Source organism: Mustelus asterias, chromosome 17 (assembly GCF_964213995.1).
Source record: "Mustelus asterias chromosome 17, sMusAst1.hap1.1, whole genome shotgun sequence".
NCBI classification, from domain to species: Eukaryota; Metazoa; Chordata; class Chondrichthyes; order Carcharhiniformes; family Triakidae; genus Mustelus; species Mustelus asterias.
In genome coordinates this window covers 91,838,594-91,863,852 of record NC_135817.1, presented here as the reverse complement: position 1 = coordinate 91,863,852, position 25,259 = coordinate 91,838,594, and the positions used below count along the sequence as shown (strand labels likewise).

Below are 25,259 nucleotides of genomic sequence, written 5' to 3'. Positions count from 1 at the left end.
CTGTATTGTTCTTTGTTCTTCGAAAGTCACTTGTTCTTCCCAATGCAGGCATTACACATCACGTCTCAAATACTCATACACTGTCTGCTAAAGTGTGACACTTTTCTTTCCTATGTAGTTGATTCTCTCTCTGAACTGATCTGTCAAATCACTCAGTTGTATCAAGCTATTAGTAGTTCAAGGAGAAAGCCACCAGCATCTTAGGATAACTAAAGGTGGACAGTACACGACAACCTTGCCAACAACACCCATATACCCAGAATGAAGAGAAGTCTGAGACCTACCAAGCTACAAATTTCTTCAGACACATTTGCATAGTTGCTCTAATTTGTATCAAATTTGTTTAGCTATCAGCAAAAATAGATTTGCAAACTGCAAAATTAAAAGATCAAACTGAAATTAATTATTTTTATAACATAACAATCCTTCCAACTCTTTAGTGCAATTTCCCATCAGCTGCAGTGGGTAAGCTTTAGCAGCATTGACAGGAAGCCATCTGTTAAAAAGGTCATATGGGTGTTTGAGGTTTGGATGCAAACTGCTTTTGCTGTTGAAGAAGCTGTGAGATGGCGGAGAGTTGGATAGAGCGGCATGCAAAGTGCTCTGCTCAGCTAAAAAGCAGAAGTACCTTCTCCTTGCTTGAATCCATTCTTTCTATGGGTTACCCAGAACACATAGCGTAAGTAATTGGACGTTAATTTTTTAAAGTAATGCAGATTTACTTTACAGATTATTGGTTCCTTAATCTATTTGGATCTGGAATTTGTAAATGATTTAACAGCTGTTTGTTTCAAAAATGTTCAGTCACGGCTTTAATGGTTTAAGAATTCAGATTTTAGTGAGATTAGAGAACTAGTAATGAGTGGACACAGATTTAAGTTAATTGGTAAAAAGGACCAGTGGTGAGATAGAGAGAATTGTTGTTACGCAGTAAGTTATGATCTGCAATGTAGAACATAGAACATAGAACAGTACAGCACAGAACAGGCCCTTCGGCCCACGATGTTGTGCCGAGCTTTATCTGAAACCAAGATCAAGCTATCCCACTCCCTATCATCCTGGTGTGCTCCATGTGCCGCATATGCTGCATGAAAGAGCAGTGGAAGCAGATTCAAATGCAAATTTCAAAAAAGAATTGGATAAATACTTGAAGGGAGAAATTAGAATTATGGCCCAAAAGCCGGTAAGTGGGACTTGTATAGATAATTGGATAGCCCTTTCAAAGAGCTGGCACAGGTTTGATGGGCCTGTGTATTTACTGTTGAAAAGGCATAGATGTTAGGGAACTTGGGGAAATAAAAAGTGATGTTTTGAGGAGTGTACATATTACAGAGAAGGAGGTGCTGGAAGTCTTAAAGCGCATCAAGGTGGATAAATCCCCGGGACCTGATGAAGTGTATCCCAGGACATTGTGGGAGGCTAGTGAGGAAATTGCGGGTTCCCTAGCAGAGATATTTGAATCATCGACAACCACAGGTGAGCTGCCTGAAGACTGGAGGGTGGCGAATGTTGTGCCTTTGTTTAAGAAGGGCTGCAGGGAAAAACCTGGGAACTACAGGCCGGTGAGCCTAACATCTGTAGTGGGTAAGTTGTTCGAAGGTTTTCTGAGAGACAGGATCTGCAGGCATTTAGAGACGCAAGGACTGATTAGGGACAGTCAGCATGGCTTTGTGAGTGAAAAATCATGTCTCACCAATTTGATTGATTTTTTTGAAGGGGTAACCAAGAAGATAGATGAGGGCAGTGTAGTCAACGTTGTGTACATGGACTTTAGCAAGTCCTTTGACAAGGTACCGCATGGTAGGTTGTTGCATAAGATTAAATCTCACGGGATCCATGGTGAGATTGGCCAATTGATACAAAATTGTCTTGATGACAGAAGACAGAGAGTGATTGTAGAGGGTTGTTTTTCAAATTGGAGGCCAGCTGGTGACCAGTGGTGTGCCTCAGGGATCAGTGCTGGGTCCACTGTTATTTGTCATTTATATTAATGATTTGGATGGGAATTTAGGAGGCATGGTTAGTAAGTTTGCAGATGACACCAAGATTGGTGGCATAGTGGACAGTGAAGAAAGCTATCTCGGATTGCAATGTGATCTTGAGCAATTGGGCCAGTGGGCTGATGAATGACAAATGGAGTTTAATTTAGATAGATGCGAGGTGATGCATTTTGGTAGATTGAACCAGGGCAGGACTTACTCAGTTAATGGTAGGGCGTTCGGGAGAGTTACAGAACAAAGAGATCTAGAGGTACATGTTCATAGCTCCTTGAAAGTGGAGTCACAGGTGGACAGAGTGGTGAAGAAGACATTCAGCATGCTTGGTTTCATTGGTCAGAACATTGAATACAGGAGTTGGGACGTCTTGTTGAAGTTGTACAAGACATTGGTAAGGCCACACTTGGAATGCTGTGTACAGTTCTGGTCACCCTATTATAGAAAGGATATTATTAAACCAGAAAGAGTGCAGAAAAGATTTACTAGGATGCTACCGGGACTTGATGGTTTGAGTTATAAGGAGAGGCTGGATATACTGGGACTATTTTCCCTGGAGGGTAGGAGGCTTATGGGTGATCTTTTTGAGGTCCAGAAAATAATGAGGGGCATACAAAGAACAAAGAATAATACAGCACAGGAACAGGCCCTTCGGCCCTTCAAGCCTGCGCCGGTCCCTGCCTAAATCAAAACCGTATGCACTTACGGAATCCATACCTCTCCATTCCCATCTTTTTCATGAGAAGTAAGGTAGATAGTAGATAGTCAATATCTTTTCCCAAAGGCAGGGGAGTCTAAAACTAGATGGCATAGGTTTAAGGTGAGGAGGGAGAGATACAAAAGGGTACAGAGGAGCATTTCTTTCACACAGAGGGTAGTGAGTGTCTGGAATGAGCTGCCAGAGGTAGTTGTAGAGGCGGGTACAATTTTGTCTTTTAAAAAGCGTTTAGACAGTTACAAGGGTAAGATGGGTATTGAGGGATATGGGCCAAATGCAGGCAATTGGGACTTGCTTAATGGTAAAAACTGGGCAGCATGGACAAGTTGGGCCGAAGGGCCTGTTTCATGCTGTAAACCTCTATGACTCCATAACTGAGGTAAAATTTCTTCGCCCAGAGGATGGTGAATGTGTGGAATTCACTACCACAGCAAATAGTTGATGCCAAAACATTGTGTGATTTCAAGAAGAAATTAGGTATAGCTCTTGGGGCTAAAGGGATCAAGGAATGTGGGGGGAAGGCGGGATCAGGATATTGAATTTACTGATCAACCATGATCAAAATGAATGGCAGAGGAGGCTTGAAGGGCCGAATGGCCTATTCCTGCTTCTAGTTTCTATGTTCTGGCTGGTGGGGAGTGTGCTCCTGAATGAACAAAAGGCACACTCCAAATAATCCCACCTTTTTGTAAACTTGACCTCAAAAGTCGACCTGCCCACTCCACTATCCTACTCATGCCAACAGTATAATGGCATAGACAGTGTAATATCCCAGTCAACTGACTTGATAACAAGCTCAATTGACCTTGTAATATTCATTAGAAATATCCGGTGCTGATTTTGGCACCTGCCCATCTAACATATTATGGGGAAGCTCTGGGATGAGCATGAAGGTTGTGGGCTGGGAACCCCTCATATTTGACGTGCCTCCCACTGAAAGTGTGCCCACTGGGGGCCAGAAGATTCAGGCATTTGGTATGTTGGCCTTTATTACAAAGAGATTTGAGTGTAGGAGTAAAGATGTATTACTGCAATTATGTAGAGCCTGTGAGACCACACCTGCAGTGTTATGTACAGTTTTGGTTTCCTTACCTGAGGAAAGATATACTTGCCATAGAAGGCATGCACTGAATGTTTACCAAATTAATTTCTGTTCTGGAGGGATTGTCCTATGGGAAAGGCCCCCTAAATGAGGGGGGCAATTGTTCTCTGCAGTTTATAAGAATGAGAGGTGACCTCATTGAAACAGACAAAGTTCTCACAAGACTTGATGGGTAGGTGCAGAAAGGATGTTTGCCTGGTTAGCGGGAGTGTAGAACCAGAAAACACAATCTCAGGATAAGATACAGGCCATTTCGGATTGAGATGGACAGGAATTTCTTCACTTGGAGGGTGGTGAATGTTTGGAATTCTCTGCGCTACAGGGCTGTGGAGAATCAGTCTTTGAGCATGTTCAAGGCCGAGATCGATAGATTTCTACATAATTAAAAACATCGAGGGATACGGGGATCGTGCAGGAAAATGATGAAGTGAATGACACAGTGAGCTCAAAGGGCTGAATGGCCTATGCCTGTTATATTTGTTATGATGTGGAGACGAAGGGACAGCCTGTGGCTTTTGCTCCCAAATAAACCTGTTGGACTTTAACCTGGTGTAAGACTTCTTACTCTATTTGTTATGGTCATTTGTTCTTACTTCTTTAAGGGTTTCCCTTCATCCCATGATGGGAAATCAACCACATGACAAGCTTTCATTCCATGGGTCCATTCTTCCAGATGACACAGGGTGTGGTAAAGATAAACTTTACCTCATTGTCTGGTTTTGTGAGTTTATTTGTTTAACTGTCTCTCTGCAGCCAGAAAGCTTTAGCTGCAACAGGAAGAAGGAGCGCACAGGAAGCTGCTGACTGGTGAGTAATGTCACTGTTACTAATCATGGTTTCTATCCGAAATTTGGTTTGTTTCTTAAAGTTGGTAAATTTGACTTGCATTTGGTTTACGTTCCCACACCTGAGCAAGCAGTGACAACCATCTTTGAAGCGCTCATTTTTAAGAAACTACATAGGTGGAGGAATTTGGAAGTTTTTCAGGAATGAATTGGCCATTTAATATTTCGAAATGTCCAGAGATCACAACACACAGGGGACAACGGACTCAAGCAGTCTGTGTCACCATACATAGAAATGCTCCAATCACAAAACCAAGAAAACACAAAGAAGAGCAGTGGCCCCAGCTCTGATCCCCAGGAAACATCATTGCAATCTAATAAACAACATTTCACCACGACTCTCTGTACTCCAGCCAATTTTGTACCTATTCTAACATTGTCCCTTTCATCCCATAGGCTTTACATTTGCTAAAAAGCTATTCTGTGACGCATCATTGATTGCCTTTTAATAGTCCATCACACACAATCAATCATACTTGATCAAAGAACTCAATGAAGTTAGTCAATCTCAAGGAAGTGGGGGAGAGGGTATTGAAAAGGAAGGAGTTGGTGGGGGTGGAACTGGGGAAGGGTGGACAGTGTTGTCTCTCCAGACAACTCAGAAGCTGGATCCTGATATCAGTAAAATGTGAATGTACAATTCCTGTTTGATGAAAGCTTATGGTATTTGCTACCAAATAAACCTGTTGGACTTTAACCTGGTGTTGGGAGACTTCTTACTGTGTTTACCCCATCTCCACATCATGATGCCTTTTTGCCAGCTACATTTTTCTTGCTGTAATGAGAACTACAGTCAGTTTTTGCAACATTTAACCTCAATGTGACTGATGTGATCTCACCACAATTCTGTAAAGTTATAAACATGCTGATCTGATACCACAAGATCACAAACATTGCACCAGTTGAATTCCTGCAAAAGTTAGGAATAGTTATTTTCTAATTACTGATGCTGCTTCATGATAAATTAAAACAAACAGCTCCTTAACATTTGGCCCTTATCCTGGATTGAAGTTCAAACTTGCTCTCACAATAATGAAAGCTCGTAACGAGTGGGTGCATGGGTTCAGCTTGCATAGGATCAGGGCTGAAACATTGGGCAGAATTTTACCAGATTTTTTCCAAGTGTCCAACTAGTGTGAAAATGGGGACAATTCCTGATCCATTTTTTGGGTGAGTTTTCACTCCCAATCTTACGCACTTAGTCACTGAAAATATGGACTGCACCATTTATGGCCACTTCGGGGTGGCACAGTGGTTAGCACTGCTGCTTCACAGTGCCAGGGACCCAGGTTTGATTCCCGGCTCGGGTCACTGTCTGTGTGGAGTTTGCACGCTCTCCCTGTGTCCGCGTGGGTTTCCTTCGGGTGCTCCGGTTTCCTCCCACAGTCCAAAGATGTGCAGGTTAGGTGGATTGGCCGTGCTAAATTGTCCCTTATTGTCAGGAGGACTAGCTAGGGTAAATGCATGAGGTTGTAGGGATAGGGCCTGGGTGGGATTGTGCTTAGTGCAGACTCAATGGGCCGAGTGGCCGCCTTCTGCATGTAGGATTCTATGATCGAGGCAGTGGGGGGGGGTTTAACTCGCCAGATGCAACATAAAAAGCATTACATGCTTTTACACTACGTGCATCTTTACAGACGCTATAGGTAAGAAAGCCCACCAACGCCTCTATTTTCTCAGGAGGCTAAGAAAGTTTGGCATGTCCGCTACAACTCTCACCAACTTCTGCAGATGTACCATAGAAAGCATTCTTTCTGGTTGTATCACAGCTTGGTATGGCTCCTGCCCTGCCCAAGACTGCCAAATAAAACTGCAAAGCATCGTGAATGAAGCCCAGTCCACCACGCAAACCAGCCTCCCATCCATTGACTCTGTCTACACTTCCCGCTGCCTTGGCAAAGCAGCCAGCATAATCAAGGACCCCACACACCCCGGACATTCTCTCTTCCACCTTCTTCCGTCAGGAAAAAGATACAAAAATCTGAGGTCACATACCAACTGACTCAAGAACAGCTCCTTCCCTGCTGCTGTCAGACGTTTGAATGGACTTACCTTGCATTAAGTTGATCTTTCTCGACTGTAACACTACATTCTGCACCCTCTCCTTTCCTTCTCTATGACTGGTATGCTTTGTCTGATTAGTGTGCGATAAACAATATTTTTCACTGTATACCAATACATGTGACAATAATAAATCAAATCAAATCAAATGACAGACTGCAACTCAGATTATAGCCACGAACTGCGCATGTGCAGGAAAAGCACAAAAACAGCAGCTCTCCTGAAAGAACACCCCCGAGCCGGATACAGCCTCTGCCTTTCCCTCATGGACATCGGAGATCCTCCCCAACGGGGAGCGGCATGGTGGCACAGTGGTTAGCGCTGCTGCCCCACAGCGTCAGGGACTCGGGTTTGATTCCCGGCTTGGGTCACTGTCTGTGTGGGTTTTGCATGTTCTCCGTGTCTGTGTGGGTTTTGTCCGGGTGCTCCGGTTCCCTCCCACACTCCAAAGATGTGCGGGTTAGGTTGATTGACAATGCTAAATTGCCCCTTAGTGTTAGGGGGACTATCAGGGTAAATGCATGGGGTTGTGGGGATAGGGTCTAGGTGAGATTGTTGTCAGTGCAGACTCGATGGGCCGAATGGCCTTTTTCTGTACTGTAGGATTCTATGATTGCTAATCCCCTTGCACATGGCCCCCTCATCACACCCCGGCCCAAATGCTGAGTGACATGAACCTCTCTCTCCCACCACCCCCGCCCCCCCCTCCACGCCCCCCCCCCCCACTCCCGACACCCCCATCATCACAGAGCACATTTCCCCACCTTAATCAGCACACTTGCAGGTGCTGACCTGGCTTCCCCTCCATGCTAACAAGGCAAACTGCATTAAACTCACTGGAATGCTCTAACGGGTGCATGACTTACCTAAACGGCCTGCAGCTATGTGTCCTAATAAGGGACAGCTCCATAAAAACCCCAAGGATGGGCAGACAGACAGGCAGTGCAGGAAAAAATGTCCTCAAGGAAGACAGCCCCCAGATTTTCTGATGCAGATCTTGCCAGGTTGCTGGAGACGGTGGAGGCAAGACAGGACACCCTCTTCCCCCCAGCATGATGCCGTCCCAGAGGAAGGGATGGAAACGCAGCCTGGGAGCGGGTGGCAGCATGCAGTAATGCCAGGCCACTGGCCAGGAGGACTGAGAAGCAGTGCCGCAAGAAATTGAATGATCTCATCCAGGCAGCAAGGGTGAGTGTTTTACCTCATCCAGCATCTTCCCCTAAATCACCCCCAGATCTCCATATCCCCCCTGCATGCTTCCAGCGCCTGACCCCCAAGCACCCCCTTCGCCCCCAAGAGTTTGTGTGTGGGGGTTTGTATGTGTTTGTATGGAGGGGAGTCAGGCATCTCAGTGCATGGGGGTTTGTGCGTGGGGATTTGTGTATGGGAAGGGTCATAGAGTCGTACAGTGCAGAAAAGGCACTTTGGCCCATCAAGTCTGCACTGACAATAACTACCACCAAGGCACGCTGATCCCATTTTCCTACACTTGTCCCATATCCTTGAATATTATGATATTTCAAGTGCTCATCCAAATATTTACGAAAACTTTCCCAGGCAGTGCATTCAAGATTCCCACTACCCTCTGAGTGAAAAGGTTTTCCTCAAATTCCCTCTGAATCTCCTGCCCCTGACTCCAAAACTCTACCATTTGTGATTGATCCTTCAAAAAAGGGGAACAGCTGCTTCCTATTCACCCTGTCCATATCCCTCAATCTTATACACCTCAATTATGTCCCCCCTCAACCTTCTCTGCTCCAGAGAAAACAATCCAACCCTATCCAGTCCCTCCTTATAGCTCAAATGCTCCATCCCAAGGAACATCCTGGTGAATCTCCTCTGTATCTCCTCCAGTGAATCACATCCTTGTCTGGTGTCCATGTGGGATTTGTGCATGCTTGTGTGTGGGGGAGTGTCTGATATCTGTGTGCAGGGGTTTGTGTGTGGGGGTTTGTGTGGGTGTGTGTGTAGCTGTGTGTGTGCGTATGTGTGTGTGTCAGGGTTTGTATGTGTGTGTGCGTGGGGGGGCGGTTGTGTGGGGGAGTGTGTGTGGGGGAGTGTGTGAGTGGGGGTGTGTGTGGGGGAGTGTGGGGGGAGTCTGTAGGGGTGTGTGTGTGGGGGAGTGTGTGAGGGGGTGTGTGTGGGGGTTGTCTGTGCGGGACATTTGTGTAGGTCTGTGGGGGAGTGTGGGGGAGTGTGTGTGGGGGGTGTGTGTGGGGGAGTGTGTTTGGGTTTGTGTGCGTGGGAGTGTGTGCGAGTGTGTGTGTGCGGGGGTGTATGTGTGGGTATGCGTGAGTGTGGAAACATGGTGTTGAGACAGAGGATCACCCAATATCACACTGAATGGCAGAGCAGGATTTACGACCCAGTAACTTCTTCCTGCTCCAGTTTTTGAGGTATCTATGTTTCAGACTTAATGTTTCTGATCCACTATCCAATTCTGAAGGGCATCAACTTGCAACGTTAATGATTCCTCTCCTGCATATACTGCTGGACCTACTGAGTAACATAGAAACATGGAAAATAGGTGCAGGAGTAGGCCATTCGGCCCATCGAGCCATTCCATATGATCATGGCTGATAGAACGTAGTCATGATGTGGAGATGTCGGCGTTGGACTGGGGTAAACACAGTAAGAAGTTTAACAACACCAGGTTAAAGTCCAACAGGTTTATTTGGTAGCAAAAGCCACACAAGCTTTCGGAGCTCTAAGCCCCTTCTTCAGGTGAGTGGGAATTCTGTTCACAAACAGAGCTTATAAAGACACTTCAACCAGATGAAATCGAAGTTCTCAGCCGAGGGCTTAATTTTTGCCCCACCACCAAAATAGACCCCATCAGTCTCGCAGCAGACACAGAGGAATTCATCAGGCGAATGAGGCTGAGGGAGTTCTTCCACAAACCCCAAGAGGCCAACAACGAACACAATGAGACAGCCAATGAACCGGAACAGCCGACAGAGAGATCCGCAGTGCATCCGAAGAGGAAAGAGTCGAATTGGACTCCTCCGGAAGGCCGCTGCCCTCGACTTGACATGTATGCCCAAGCCGTCAGGAGGTGCGTCAACACCAAATTCATCAGCCGCACTCACAAGACAGCCCCGAACATCACCCAAGCACAACGTAACGCCATCCACGCTCTCAAGACCAACCGCAACATTGTCATCAAACCAGCAGACAGAGGAGGGGCCATCGTCGTACTGAACAGAACGGATTACTGCAAAGAAGTGTACCGACAACTCAACAACGAGGAACACTACAGACAGTTACCTGCAGATCCGACCAAAGAACACACCCGTCAACTCAACACTCTGATCAAGACCTTTGATCCGGACCTTCAGAACACCCTCCGTGCTCTCATCCCACGTACTCCCCGCGTTGGAGATCTCTACTGCCTCCCGAAGATACACAAGGCGAACACACCCGGCCGTCCCATCGTATCGGGCAATGGGACCCTGTGCGAGAACCTCTCCAGCTATGTCGAGGGCATCCTGAAACCCATTGTACAAAGAACCCCCAGCTTTTGTCGCGACACTACGGACTTCCTACAGAAACTCAGCACACATGGAGCAGTTGAACCAGGAGCGCTCCTCGTCACAATGGATGTCTCGGCACTCGACACCAGCATCCCCCATGACGATGGCATTGCTGCAACGGCCTCAGTGCTCAGCGCCAACAACTGCCAGTTTCCAGATGCAATTTTACATCTCATCCGCTTCATCCTGGACCACAATATCTTCACCTTCAACAACCAGTTCTTCATCCAGACACACGGAACAGCCATGGGGACCAAATTCGCACCTCAATATGCCAACATCTTCATGCACAGGTTCGAACAAGACTTCTTCACCGCACGGGACCTTCAACCGATGCTATACACTAGATACATTGATGACATTTTCTTCCTTTGGACTCATGGTGAACAATCACTGAAACAACTCTATGATGACATCAACAAGTTCCATCCCACCATCAGACTCACCATAGACTACTCTCCGGAATCGGTTGCATTCTTGGACACACGCATCTCCATTAAGGACGGTCACCTCAGCACCTCACTGTACCGCAAGCCCACGGATAACCTCACGATGCTCCACTTCTTCAGCTTCCACCCTAAACACGTTAAAGAAGCCATCCCCTACGGACAAGCCCTCCGTATACACAGGATCTGCTCGGATGAGGAGGATCGCAACAGACACCTCCAGACGCTGAAAGATGCCCTCATAAGAACAGGATATGGCGCTCGACTCATTGATCAACAGTTCCAACGCGCCACAGCGAAGAACCGCACCGACCTCCTCAGAAGACAAACACGGGACACAGTGGACAGAGTACCCTTCGTTGTCCAGTACTTCCCCGGAGCGGAGAAGCTACGGCATCTCCTCCGGAGCCTTCAACATGTCATTGATGAAGACGAACATCTCGCCAAGGTCATCCCCACACCCCCACTTCTTGCCTTCAAACAACCGCACAACCTCAAACAGACCATTGTCCGCAGCAAACGACCCAGCCTTCAGGAGAACAGTGACCATGACACCACACAACCCTGCCACAGCAACCTCTGCAAGACGTGCCGGATCATCGACACAGATGCCATCATCTCACGTGAGAACACCATCCACCAGGTACACGGTACATACTCTTGCAATTCGGCCAACATTGTCTACCTGATACGCTGCAAGAAAGGATGTCCCGAGGCATGGTACATTGGGGAAACTATGCAGACGCTGCGACAACGGATGAATGAACACCGCTCGACAATCACCAGGCAAGACTGTTCTCTTCTTGTTGGGGAGCACTTCAGCGGTCATGGGCATTCGGCCTCTGATATTCGGGTAAGCGTTCTCCAAGGCGGCCTTCGCGACACACGACGGCGCAGAGTCGCTGAGCAGAAACTGATAGCCAAGTTCCGCACACACGCTCAACCGGGATATTGGGTTCATGTCACACTATTTGTAACCCCCACAGTTGCCTAGACCTGCAGAGTTTCACTGGCTGTCTTGTCTGGAGACAATACACATCTTTTTAGCCTGTCTTGATGCTCTCTCCACTCACATTGTTTTGTTCCTTAAAGACTTGATTAGTTGTAAGTATTCGCATTCCAACCATTATTCATGTAATTTGAGTTTGTGTTTTTATATGCTCTGTTTGTGAACAGAATTCCCACTCACCTGAAGAAGGGGCTTAGAGCTCCGAAAGCTTGTGTGGCTTTTGCTACCAAATAAACCTGTTGGACTTTAACCTGGTGTTGATAGAACGTAGAACATAGAACAGTACAGCACAGAACAGGCCCTTCGGCCCTCGATGTTGTGCCGAGCTTTGTCCGAAACCAAGATCAAGCTATCCCATTCCCTATCATTCTGGTGTGCTCCATGTGCCTATCCAATAACCACTTGAAATTTCCTAAAGTGTCCGACTCCACTATCACAGCAGGCAGTCCATTCCACACCCCAACCACTCTCTGAATAAAGAACCTACCTCGGACATCCCTCCTATATCTCCCACTATGAACCTTATAGTTAAGCCCCCTAGTAATAGCTACATCCACCCGAGGAAATAGTCTCTGAACGTCCACTCTATCGATCCCCCTCATCATCTTATAAACCTCTATTAAGTTGCCTCTCATCCTCCTCCGCTCTAAAGAGAAAAGCCCCAGCTCCCTCAACCTTTCCTCATAAGACCCACCCTCCAAACCAGGTAGCATCCTGGTAAATCTCCTCTGCACTCTCTCCAATACTTCCACATCCTTCTTATAGTGAGGCGACCAGAACTGCGCACAATATTCCAAATGTGGTCTCACCAAGGTCCTGTACAGTTGCAGCATAACCCCACGGCTCTTAAACTCAAACCCCCTGTTAATAAATGCTAACACACTATAGGCCTTCTTCACGGCTCTATCCACTTGAGTGGCAACCTTCAGAGATCTGTGGATATGGACCCCAAGATCTCTCTGTTCCTCCACATTCCTCAGGACCCTACCATTGACCCTGTAATCCGCATTCAAATTTGTCCTACCAAAATGAATCACCTCACATTTATCAGGGTTAAACTCCATCTGCCATTTTTCGGCCCAGCTCTGCATCCTGTCAATGTCTCTTTGCAGCCTACAACAGCCCTCCACCTCATCCACTACTCCACCAATCTTGGTGTCATCAGCAAATTTACTGACCCACTCTTCAGCCCCCTCCTCCAAGTCATTGATAAAAATCACAAAGAGCAGAGAACCCAGCACTGATCCCTGTGGTACACCGCTGGTAACTGGTCTCCAGTCTGAAAATTTTCCATCCACCACCACCCTCTGTCTTCTGTGAGATAGCCAGTTACTTATCCAATCAGCCAAATCTCCCTCTATCCCACACCTCCTTACTTTCTTCATGAGCCGACCATGGGGAACCTTATCAAACGCCTTACTAAAATCCATGTATACGACATCAACTGCTCTACCTTCATCTACACACTCAGTTACCTCCTCAAAGAATTCAATCAAATTTGTGAGGCAAGACCTACCCTTCATGAATCCGTGTTGACTATCCCAGATTAAGCTGCATCTTTCCAAATGGTCATAAATCCTATCCCTCAGGACCTTTTCCATTAACTTACCGACCACCGAAGTAAGATTAACCGGCCTATAATTACCAGGGTCATTCCTATTTCCTTTCTTGAACAGAGGAACAACATTCGCCACTCTCCAGTCCTCTGGCACTATCCCCGTGGACAGTGAGGACCCAAAGATCAAAGTCAAAGGCTCTGCAATCTCATCCCTTGCCTCCCAAAGAATCCTAGGATATATCCCATCTGGCCCAGGGGACTTATCGACCCTCAGGTTTTTCAAAATTGCTAATACATCTTCCCTCAGAACATCTACCTCCTCCAGCCTATCAGTCTGTATCACACTCTCATCCTCAAAAACATGGCCCCTCTCCTTGGTGAACACTGAAGAAAAGTATTCATTCATCACCTCGCCTATCTCTTCTGCCTCCATGCACAAGTTCCCACTACTATCCTTGACCGGCCCTAACCTCACCCTGGTCATTCTTTTATTCCTCATATAAGAGTAAAAAGCCTTGGGGTTTTCCTTGATCCGACCCGCCAAGGACTTCTCATGCCCCCTCCTAGCTCTCCTAAGCCCTTTTTTTAGCTCATTCCTTGCTACCTTGTAACCCTCAAGCGACCCAATTGAACCTTGTTTTCTCATCCTTACATACGCTTCCTTTTTCCTCTTGACAAGACATTCAACCTCTTTTGTGAACCATGGTTCCCTTACTCGGCCATGTCCTCCCTGCCTGACAGGGACATACCTATCAAGGACACGCAGTATTTGTTCCTTGAACAAACTCCACTTTTCATGTGATCATGCACATTCAGTATCCCACTCCTGCTTTCTCTCCATACCTTTTGATCCCTTTAGCCACAAGGGCCACGTCCAGTTCCCTCTTGAACATATCTAACAAACTCACCCCAACAGCTTTCTGTGGTAGAGAATTTCACAGGTTCACAACTTTCTGAGTGAAGAATCTCTTCCTCATCTCAGTCCTGAATGGCTTACCCCTTATTCTTAGACTGTGACCCCTAGCTCTGCACTTCCCCAACATCAGGAACATTCCTCCCGCATCTAGTCTGTCCAGTCCCATCAGGATTTTATATGTTTCTATGAGATCCCCTCTCATTCTTCTAAATTCCAGTGAGTACAAGCCCAGTCGATTCAGTCTCTCTTCATATGTCAGTCCTTCCATTCCAGGAATCAGTCTGGTGAACCTTCGCTGAATTCCCTCAATTGCATGAATGTCCTTCCTCAGACTAGGAGACCAGAACAGCACACAATACTCAAGGTGTGGCCTCACCAATGCCCTGTGTAACTGCAGCAAACCATCCTTACTCCTATACACAAATTCTCTTGGTTTGAAGGCCAGTATGCCATTAGCTTTCCTCATTGCCTGCTGTACCTGCATACCAACCTTCAGTGACTATTCCACCATGACGCCCAGGCCGCTTCCCCTTTTCCTAAACTGCCACCATTCAGATGATAATCTTCCTTCCTGTTTTTTGCCAGCAAAGTGGATAACCTCACATTTATCCACATTATATTGCATTTTCCAAGTATTTGCCCACTCAGCCGGCCTGTCCAAGTCACCCTGCAGCCTCTTAGCATCCTCCCCACGGCACACACCACCATCCAGCTTAGTGTCATATGCAAATTTGGAGATATTGCATTCAGTTCCTTCGTCCAAATCATTCATGTATATTGTGAATAGCTGGGGTCCCAGCACTGAACCCTGCGGTACCCCACTAGTCACTGCCTGCCACTCTGAAAAGGACCTGTTTATTCCCACTCTCTGCTTCCTGTCTGCCAACCAGTCCTCTATCCACCTCAATACATTACCCCCAATACCACGAGCTTTAATTTTGCTCACTAATCTGTTGTGTGGGACCTTGTCAAAAGCCTTTTGAAAGTCCAGGTACAGAACATCCACTGGTTCAGCCTTGTCCACTCTACTGGTCACATCCTCAAAAAATTCCAGAAGATTTGTCAAGCACGATTTCCCTTCAGTAAATCCATGCTGACTTGCACTGATCTGTCATAGAAACATAGAAATTAGAAGTAGGAGTGGGCCATTGGAAAACAGCAAATGTGACACCACTGTTTAAAAAAGGAGGTAGACAAAAGGCAGGTAACTATAGGTTGGTTAGCTTAACTTCTGTAGTAGGGAAAATGCTTGAATCTATCATCAAGGAAGAAATAGCGAGACATCTGGATATAAATTGTCACATTGGGAAGACACAACATGAGTTCATGAAGGACAGGTTATGTTTGACGATTTTGGTGGAATTCTTTGAGAACATTATGTGCACGATGGACAATGGGGATGTGGTGTATCTGGATTTCCAGAAGGCATTTGACAAGGTGTCACACCAAAGACTGCTGCATAAGATAAAGGTGCACGGTTTTACGGGTAACGTATTAGCATGAATAGAGGATTGGTTAACTAACAGAAAGCAAAGAGTGGGGGTAAAGAGGTGTTTTTCTGGTTGGCGGTCAGTAACTAGTGGTGTGCCTCAGGGATCAGTGTTGGGACCGCAATTGTTTACGATTTACATCGATGATTTGGAGTTGGGGACCAAGTGCAGTGTGTCAAAATTTGCAGATGACACTAAGATGAATGGCAGAGCAAAGTGTGCAGAGGATGCTGAAAGTCTGCAAAGGGATATTGGTAGTCTAAGTGAGTGGGCAAGATGGAGTACAATGTGGTAAATGTGAGGTCATTCATTTTGGTAAGAATAACAGCAAAATGGACTATTATTTAAATGGTAAAAAATTGCAGCATGCTGCTGTGCAGAGGGATCTGGGTGTCCTTGTGCATGAATCACAAAAAGTTGGTTTGCAGGTGCAGTAGGTAATTAAGAAGGCAAATGGAATTTTGTCCTTCATTGCTAGAGGGCTGGAATTTATGTTGCAGCTGTTTAAGATGCTGGTGAGGCCACACCTAGAGTACTGTGTGCAGTTTTGGTCTCCTTACTTGAGAAAGGATATACTGGCACTGGAGAGGGTACAGAGGAGATTCACTCGGTTGATTCTGGAGTTGAGAGGGTTGGCTTATGAGGAGAGACTGAGTAGACTGGGGCTATACTCATTGGAATTCAGAAGAATGAGGAGAGATGTTACAGAAACATATAAGATGATGAAGGAAATAGATAAGATAGAAGCAGGGAAGTTGTTTCCACTGGCAGGTGAAATTAGAACGAGGGGGCATAGCCTCAAAATAAGGGGGAGCAGATTTAGGACTGAGTTGAGGAGGAACTTCTTCACCCAGAGGGTTGTGAATCTGTGGAATTCCCTGCCCAGTGAAGCAGTTGAGGCTACCTCATTGAATGTTTTTAAGGCAGAGATAGATTTTTGAATAGTGTAGGAATTAAGGGTTATGGTGAGTGGGTGGGTAAGTGGAGCTGAGTCCACAAAAAGATCAGCCATGATCTTATTGAATGGCAGAACAGGCTCGAGGGACCAGATGGCCTACTGCTGCTCTTGGTTCTTACCTTCTTATTCGGCCCTTCGAGCCTTCGCCGACATTCACTTTGATCATGGCTGGCCATCAAATTCAATGTCCTGATCCCCCTTCCTGGGCTGGCGAGATGGATACAAAACTGTCTTGGTTATAGAAGACAGAGAGTAGCGGTGGAAGGGTATTTTTCAAAGAACAAAGAAAAATACAGCACAGGAACAGGCCCTTCGGCCCTCCAAGCCTGCGCCGCTCATGTGCCCAACCAGACCATTCGTTTGTATCCCTCTATTCCCAGTCTGTTCATGTGGCTATCTAGATAAGTCTTAAACGATCCCAGCGTGTCCGCCTCAATCACCTTGCTTGGCAGTGCATTCCAGGCCCTCACCACCCTCTGTGTAAAATACGTCCCTCTGACATCTGTGTTGAACCTTGCCCCCCTCACCTTGAACCCGTGACCCCTTGTGTTCATCACCTCCGACCTGGGAAAAAGCTTCCCATTGTTCACTCTATCTGTGCCCTTCATAATTTTATACATCTCTATTAGGTCACCCCTCATCCTCCGTCTTTCCAGGGAGAACAACCCCAGTTTACCCAATCTCTCCTCATAGCTGAGACCTCCATACCAGGCAACATCCTGGTAAACCGTTTCTGTACTCTCTCCAAAGCCTCCACATCCTTCTGGTAGTGTGGCGACCAGAACTGGACGCAGTATTCCAAATGTGGCCGAATCAACGTTCTATACAGCTGCAACATCATATGCCAATTTTTATATTCTGTGCCCCGTCCAATAAAGGCAAGCATGCCATATGCCTTCTTGACCACCCTCTCCACCTGTGCTGCCACCTTTAAGGATCTGTGGACTTGTACACCCAGGTCCCTCTGTGTGTCTATACTCCTGATGGTTCTGCCATTTGTTGTATAGCTCCCCCTTACATTAGATCTACCGAAATGCATCACTTGGCATTGATCTGGATTAAATTCCATCTGCCATTTCTCCGCCCAATGTTCCAGCCTATCTATATCCTGCTGTATTCTCTGACAATGTTCATCACTATCTGCAACTCCAGCAATCTTTGTGTCGTCTGCAAACTTATTGATCACACCAGCTACATCTTCCTCCAAATCATTTATATATATATCACAAACAGCAGAGCCCTGCGGAACACCACTAGTCACAGACCTCCAACCGGAAAAAGACCCCTCCACTGTTACCCTCTGTCTTCTATGGCTAAGCCAGTTCTCCACCCATCTAGCGAGCTCATCTTTTATCCCGTGAGATTTAACCATTTGCACCAGCCTGCCATGAGGGACCTTGTCAAATGCTTTACTAAAATTCATATAGACGACATCCATGGCCCTTCCCTCGTCAATCGTTTTTGTCACCTCCTCAAAAAACTCAACCAAATTTGTGAGGCCTGACCTCCCTCGTACAAAACCATGCTGTCTATCGCTAATGAGATTATTCAGTTCTTAATGCGTATAGATCCTATCTCTAAGAATCTTCTCCAACAATTTCCCTACCACGGACATCAAGCTCACCGGCCTATAATTACCCGGGTTATCCTTGCTACCCTTCTTAAATAATGGGACCACATTTGCTATCCTCCAATCCTCTGGGACCTCACCTGTGTCCAGTAAAGAGACAAAGATTTCTGTTAGAGGCCCAGCAATGTCATCTCTTGCCTCCCTGAAGAGTCTAGGATAGATGCCATCTGGCTCTGGGGATTTGTCTGTCTTAATGTTTCCTAAAAAACCTAACACTTCCTCCCTTGTAATTGAGATTTTTTCTAACAGGTCAACACATCTCTCTGAGACACTACCAGTCAACATGTCCCTCTCCTTTGTGAATACTGATGCAAAGTATTCGTTCAGGATCTCTCCTACTTCCTTTTGTTCTAAGCATAATTCTCCTCCTTTGTCCCTGAGAGGTCCGATTCTTTCCCTAACAACCCTCTTGTTCTTAACGTATGTATAAAATGCCTTAGGATTCTCCTTAATCCTATCTGCCAAGGACATTTCGTGACCCCTTTTTGCCCTTCTAACTCCCTGTTTGAGTTCTTTTCTACTTTCTCCGTATTCTTCCAGTGCTCCATCTGTTTTTAGCTGCCTGGACCTCATGTATGCCTGTTTTTTCTTTTTGATTAGACCCACAATTTCACTGGTTATCCACAGCTCCCGAATCCGACCTTTCCTATCCTTCCTCTTTACAGGCACATGCCTGTCCTGCAGTCCTATCAACTGCTCCTTAAAAGACTCCCACATGCCAGATGTGGATTTACCCTCGAACAGCCTCTCCCAATCAACAGCCACCAAATCCTGCCTAATCCGGCTGTAGTTAGCCTTCCCCCAATTCAGCACCTTACCCATAGGACAACACTCATCTTTTTCCATTACTATCCTAAAGTTTACAGAATTGTGGTCACTATTTGCCACATGTTCCCCTACTGAAACTTTGATGACCTGACAGGGCTCATTCCCCAGTACCAGGTCCAGTATAGCCCCCTCTCTAGTTGGACTGTCAACATATTGTTCCAAAGAACCTTCCTGTACGCATTTTATAAATTCTTCCCCATCCAGGCCCCCAGCCCTAAGCGATTTCCAGTCTATGTGAGGGAAATTAAAGTCTCCCACTACAACAACCCTATTTTTTCTGCACCTGTCCAGAATCTCTTTACATATCCGTTCCTCAACTTCCCGTGGGCTGTTGGGAAGCCTGTAGTATACCCCCAGCATAGTGACTGCGCCCTTCCTGTTCCTGAGCTCCACCCACAGTGACTCGTTACCTGACCCTTCCATATTGTCCACCCTCTGTACCGCTGTAATATGCTCCCTAACCAGCATTGCTACTCCCCCACCTCCCCTAGCCCCTCCTCTGTCTCGCCTAAAACACTTATACCCCGGAATATTCAGCTACCAGTCCTGTCCTTCTTTTAACCAAGTCTCCATCACTGCAACCACATCCAAGTTCCGCGCAAGCATTAAGGCTCTAAGCTCGTCTGTCTTGCCCGTGACGCTCCTTGCATTGAAGCAGATGCACTCCAGACCTCCAGGCCCACTGAGGTCATCCTCCCCCAGAATGCTCTTCCTCTTAGATAGCCTTGTCTTGGCCCCAATCTCATCCCCAGCCTCTGTGCTTATTGACCTATTGTTCTGATCCCCACCCCTCTGCCACATTAGTTAAACTCTCCCGAACCACACTACCAAAATTCCCAGCTAGGATATTCGTGCCCCTCCAGTTTAGGTGTAACCCGTCCTTCTTATACAGGTGCCATCCTCTCTTGAAGACTTCCCAGTGATCCACGAATTTGAAACCCTCCCTCCTGCAGCAGTCCTTTAGCCACGCGTTTAGCTGTTCAATCTCCCTGTTCCTAGCCTCACTAGCACATGGCACTGGGAGTGATCCAGAGATCGCTACCCTCGAGGCCCTGCTTTTTAGCCTACTACCCAACTCCCTGAATTGCTCTCGCAGGACCTCCCCGCTCTTTCTGCCTACCTCATTTGCACCAATGTGGACAATGACATCTGTCTGTAGATCTGTAGCGAGTGGTGTTCCGCAGGGATTGGTGGTGGGACCCCTGTTACATAGGAAGTCGAAGCAGCAGTAGGCCATTCGAGCCTGCTCCGTCATTCATCTTGATCATGGCAGATCATCGAATTCAATATCCTGATCCCCCCTTCCTCCCATATCCCTTGATCCTTTTAGCCCCAAGAGCTACGTCTAATTTCTTCTTGAAATCAGGCAATGTTTTGGCCTCAACTACATTCTGTGGTAGTGAATTCCACACATTCACTACTCTCAGGGTGAAGAAATTTCTCCTCACCTCAGTCCTAAAAGATTTACCCCTTGTCCTCAAACTCTGACCCCTACTTCTGGACTCCCCCACCATTGGGAACATTCTTTCTGAATCTACCCCGTCTAATCATGTTAAACTCCAGTGAATATAATTCTAACCGACCTAGTTTCTCCTCATATGACAGACCCCCATCCCAGGAATCAGCCTGGTAAACCTTCGCTTTACTCCCTCTATAGCAAGGACATCCTTCCTCAGATAAGGACACCAAAACTGCACACAATACTCCAGGTGTGGCCTCACCAATGCCCGATTACAATTGCAGCAAAACATCCCTATCCCTGTATTCAAATCCTCTCGCTATAAAGGCCAACATACCATTTGCCTTCTTTACTGCCTGCTGTACCTGCACGCTTACTTTCAGTGACTGATGCATGAAGACCCCAAGGTCTCGTTGAGTATTCACCTCCCTCAATTTACACCCATTCAAGTAATAATCTTCCTATTATTGCTACCAAAGTGGAAATGTCACATTTATCCACATTATATTGCATCTGCCATGCAGATGCCCACAAACTCAGCCTGTCCAAATCACGCTGAAGCATCTCTGCATCCTCCTCACAGCTCACATTCCCACCCAACTGTGTATCATTTGCAAATTTTGAGATGATACATTCAGTTTCCTCTTCCAAATCATTAATATATAATGTGAACAGTTAGGGTCCTAGCACAGATCCCTGCGGAATCCCACTAGTCACTGACTGCCAATCAGAAAAAGACCCATTTATGCCAACCCTTTGCGTCCTATCTGCTAACCAGTTTTCTATCCCTCTCAAGACATTACCTACAATCCCACACACTTTACCTTTACATAGTTGTCTGCTATGTGAGACCATGTTGAATGTGTTCTGAAAGACTAAATAAACCACATCAACTGGTTCTCCTCAGTTAACTCTACTTGTAACATCCTCAAAGAATTTCAATAGATTCATCAAGCATGATTTCCCTTTTGTAAATCCATGCTGACTGTCTGATTACACCACAGCCTTCCAAATGCCGAGTTATGAAATCCTTGATAATAGACTCCAGCAACTTCCCCAGTACTGACATTAGACTCACTGGTCTATAGTTCCCTGTTTTCTCTCTACTTCCCTTTTTGAATAGCGGGCTTACATTAGCCACTCTCCAATCTGTAGGAACTATTCCAGAGTCCAACGAATTTTGGAAAATAACCACCAATGGATCTACTATTTCTAGGGCCACTTCCTTAAGTACTTTCAGATGATTATCAGGATCTGGAGATTTATCCACCTTCAATTCCATTAATTTCCCGAAAATCATTTCTCTACTAATGCTGATTTCAAAGAACAAAGAAACTTACAGTGCAGGAACAGACCCTCCGGCCCTCCAAGCCTGCACCGACCATGCTGCCTGACTTAACTAAAACCCTCTATGCTTCCGGGGACCATATCCCTCTATTCCCATCTCATTCATGTACTTGTCAAGACGCCCCTTAAAAGTCACTACCGTATCCGCTTCCACTACCTCCCCCGGCAACGAGTTCCAGGCACCCACCACTCTCTGTGTAAAAAATCTGCCTCATACATCTCTTTTAAACCTTGCCCCTCGCACCTTAAACCTATGCCCCCTAGTAATTGACTCTTCCACCCTGGGAAAAAGCTTCTGACTATCCACACTGTCCATGTCTCTCATAATCCTGTAGACTTCTATCAGGTCTCCCCTCAACCTCCGTCGCTCCAGTGAAGTGAAAACAAATTTCAGCTTCTTACTAACATTTGATTCTCTCAGCACTTCTGATACATTATTCGTGTCTTCCTTTGTGAAGACTGAAGCAAAGTACAAATTTAATTTCTCAATTCATATTTCTTTATTCCCCGTTATGAATTCTCCCATTTCTGACTGTAAGGGACCTACATTTGTTTTGTCAATCTTTTTCTCTTTACATATCTATAGAAACTTTTACAGTCAGTTTTTATGTTCCCTACTAGCTTACTTTATACTCTATTTTCCCCTTCTCAATCAATCCCTTGGTCCTCCTTTGCTGAATTTTGAACTGCTCCCAATCCTCAGGCCTATTGTTTTTTCTTGCCAATTTGAATGCTTCTTCCTTGAATCAGATATTATCTCTAATTTCCCTTGGAAGCCATGGTTTGACCAAAACTCCCTTACCACCTTGCGCCAAACAGGAATAAATAACTTCTGGAGTTTACCTATTCATTCTTTAAATGCCTGCAATTGCCTGTCCACTATCTTTCCTTTCAGTAATATTTCCCAGTCCATCATGGCCAATTCATGCCTCAAACCATCATAGTTCCCTTTATTAAGTTCCCTTTATTGAGTGGCACGGTGGCACATTGGTTAACCCTGCTGCCGCACAGCGCCAGAGTTCGATTCTCGGCTTGGGTCACTGTCTGTGTGGAATTTGCACGTTCTCCCTGTGTCTGCGTGGGTTTCCTCCGGGTGCTCCAGTTACCTCCCACAGTCTGAAAGACATGCTGGTTAGGTGCATTGACCCGAACAGGCGCCGGAGTCTGGCGACCAGGAGAATTTCACAGTAATTTAATTGCAGTGTTGATGTAAGCCTTACTTGTGACTAATAAATAAACTTTACTTTCATTGAGATTCAGGACCTGGTCTCAGAATCAACTACATCATTATCCACCTTGACAAAAAATTCTGCCATATTATGGTCACTCGTCCCCAAGGGCTCTCTCACAACTAACTTGCCAACTAATCCTTTCTCATTGCAAAATACCCAATCCAAGATGGCCGGCTCCCTTGTTGGTTCCTCAGTGTATTGCTCCAGAAAACCATCCCTTATGCACTCCAGAAATTCCTCCTCTCTTGTACTGTGACTAATTTGACTCTCCCAAATCTACATGCAGATTAGAGTCACCCATAATCACAGATGTTCCTTTAACACACGCATCTCTGATTTCCTGTCTAATGCTTTTCCCAACATTACCACTGCAGTTTGGTGGTCTGTAAACCACCCCCACCAATGTTTTTTGCCCCTTGTTTCTTAACTCGACCCATACAGATTCCACATCATCTATGCTGATATCTTTCCTCAATATCGTATCAATATCATCTTTAATCAACAATGCAACTCCACCACCTTTTCCTTTCTGTCTGTCCTTCCTAAACACTGACTAGCCCTCAATGTTTAGTTCCAATCATTGCTCACCTTGGAGCCACGTCTCTGTAATGCCAACTATATCATACACCTTTACATCTATCTGTGCAACTAATTCACCCATTTTGTTTTGAACATTCCGAGCATTCATGTACAAAATCTTAAGGTGGGCACTTTAAATGTTTCTTTTTCCTTTCCTACTATTTTTTTACTTGGTCCTTATCTGATTCTGGTCCTTAATTTCTCTGCCTATCACTTTGGCAGGAAATTTGGCATGTCAGCTCCGACTCTCACCAACTTTTACAGATGCACCATAGAAAGCATTCTTTCTGGTTGTATCACAGTTTGGTATGGCTCCTGCTCTGCCCAAGACCGCAAGGAACTACAAAAGGTCGTGAATGTAGCCCAATCCATCATGCAAATCAGCCTCCCATCCATTGACTCTACACTTCCCGCTGCCTCAAGCAAAGCAGCCAGCATAATTAAGGACCCCACGCACTCTGGACATTCTCTCTTCCACCTTCCTCCTTCAGGAAAAAGTTACAAAAGTCTGAGGTCACATACCAACCGACTCAAGGACAGCTTCTTCCTTGCTGCCGTCAGACTTTTGAATGGACCTACCTTGCATTAAGTTGATCTTTCTCTACACCCGAGCTATTACTGTAACACTACATTCTGCACTCTTTTGTTTCCTTCTCTATGAATGGTATGCTCTGTCTGTATAGCACAAGAAACAATACTTTTCACTGTGTTAATACGTGTGAGAATAATAAATCAAATCAAAATCAAATTTCCTTATTCTCCTTACTGGCACGGTAGCACAATGGTTAGCACTGCTGCTTCACAGCGCCAGGGACCCGGGTTCGATTCCTGGCTTGGGTCACTGTCTGTGTGGAGTTTGCATGTTCTCCCCGTGTCTGTGTGGGTTTCCTCCAGGTGCTCGAGTTTCCTCCCACATTCAGAAAGACGTGCTGGTTAGGTGCATTGACCCGAACAGGCGCTGGACTGTGGCGACTAGGGGAATTTCACAGTAACTTCATTGCACTGTTAATGTAAGCCTTACTTGTGACTAATAAATAAACTTTAACTTTGTCTTTTCCTGTTGTTCTTGATTCCCCCTGCTCTGAATCCTTGCAAAGGTTCCCATCCCCCTGCCATAGAACCATAGAAAATTACAGCTCAGAAACAGGCCTTTTGGCCCTTCTTGTCTGTGCCGAACCATTTTTTGCCAAGTCCCACTGACCTGCACTTGGGCCATATCCCTCCACACCCCTCTCATCCATGAACCTGTCCAAGTTTTTCTTAAATGTTAAAAGTGACCCCGCATTTACCACTTTATCCGGCAGCTCATTCCACACTCCCACCACTCTCTGCGAGAAGAAGCCCCCCCTAATATTCCCTTTAAACTTTTCTCCTTTCACCCTTAACCCATGTCCTCTGGTTTCTTTCTCCCCTCGCCTCAGTGGAAAAAGCCTGCTTGCATTCACTCTATCTATACCCATCAAAATCTTATACACCTCTATCAAATCTCCCCTCAATCTTCTACGCTCCAGGGAATAAAGTCCCAACCTATTCAATCTCTCTCTGTAACTCAGC

At 45.9% G+C, this 25,259-nt stretch overlaps 1 protein-coding gene across 1 annotated transcript in view; it reads left to right on the top strand.

Annotated features, from left to right (window-relative positions):
- Positions 1-509: 509 nt before the first annotated feature.
- Positions 510-25,259, top strand: part of LOC144506217 (ubiquitin-associated and SH3 domain-containing protein A-like) — a 218,525-nt gene continuing 193,775 nt past the window's right edge. The window contains exons 1-2 of the mRNA XM_078232078.1: positions 510-679; positions 4,568-4,621. Coding sequence (XP_078088204.1) covers positions 567-679; positions 4,568-4,621 — 167 coding nt within the window. The 5' untranslated portion in view covers positions 510-566. The remainder of the gene's footprint in view (positions 680-4,567; positions 4,622-25,259) is intronic.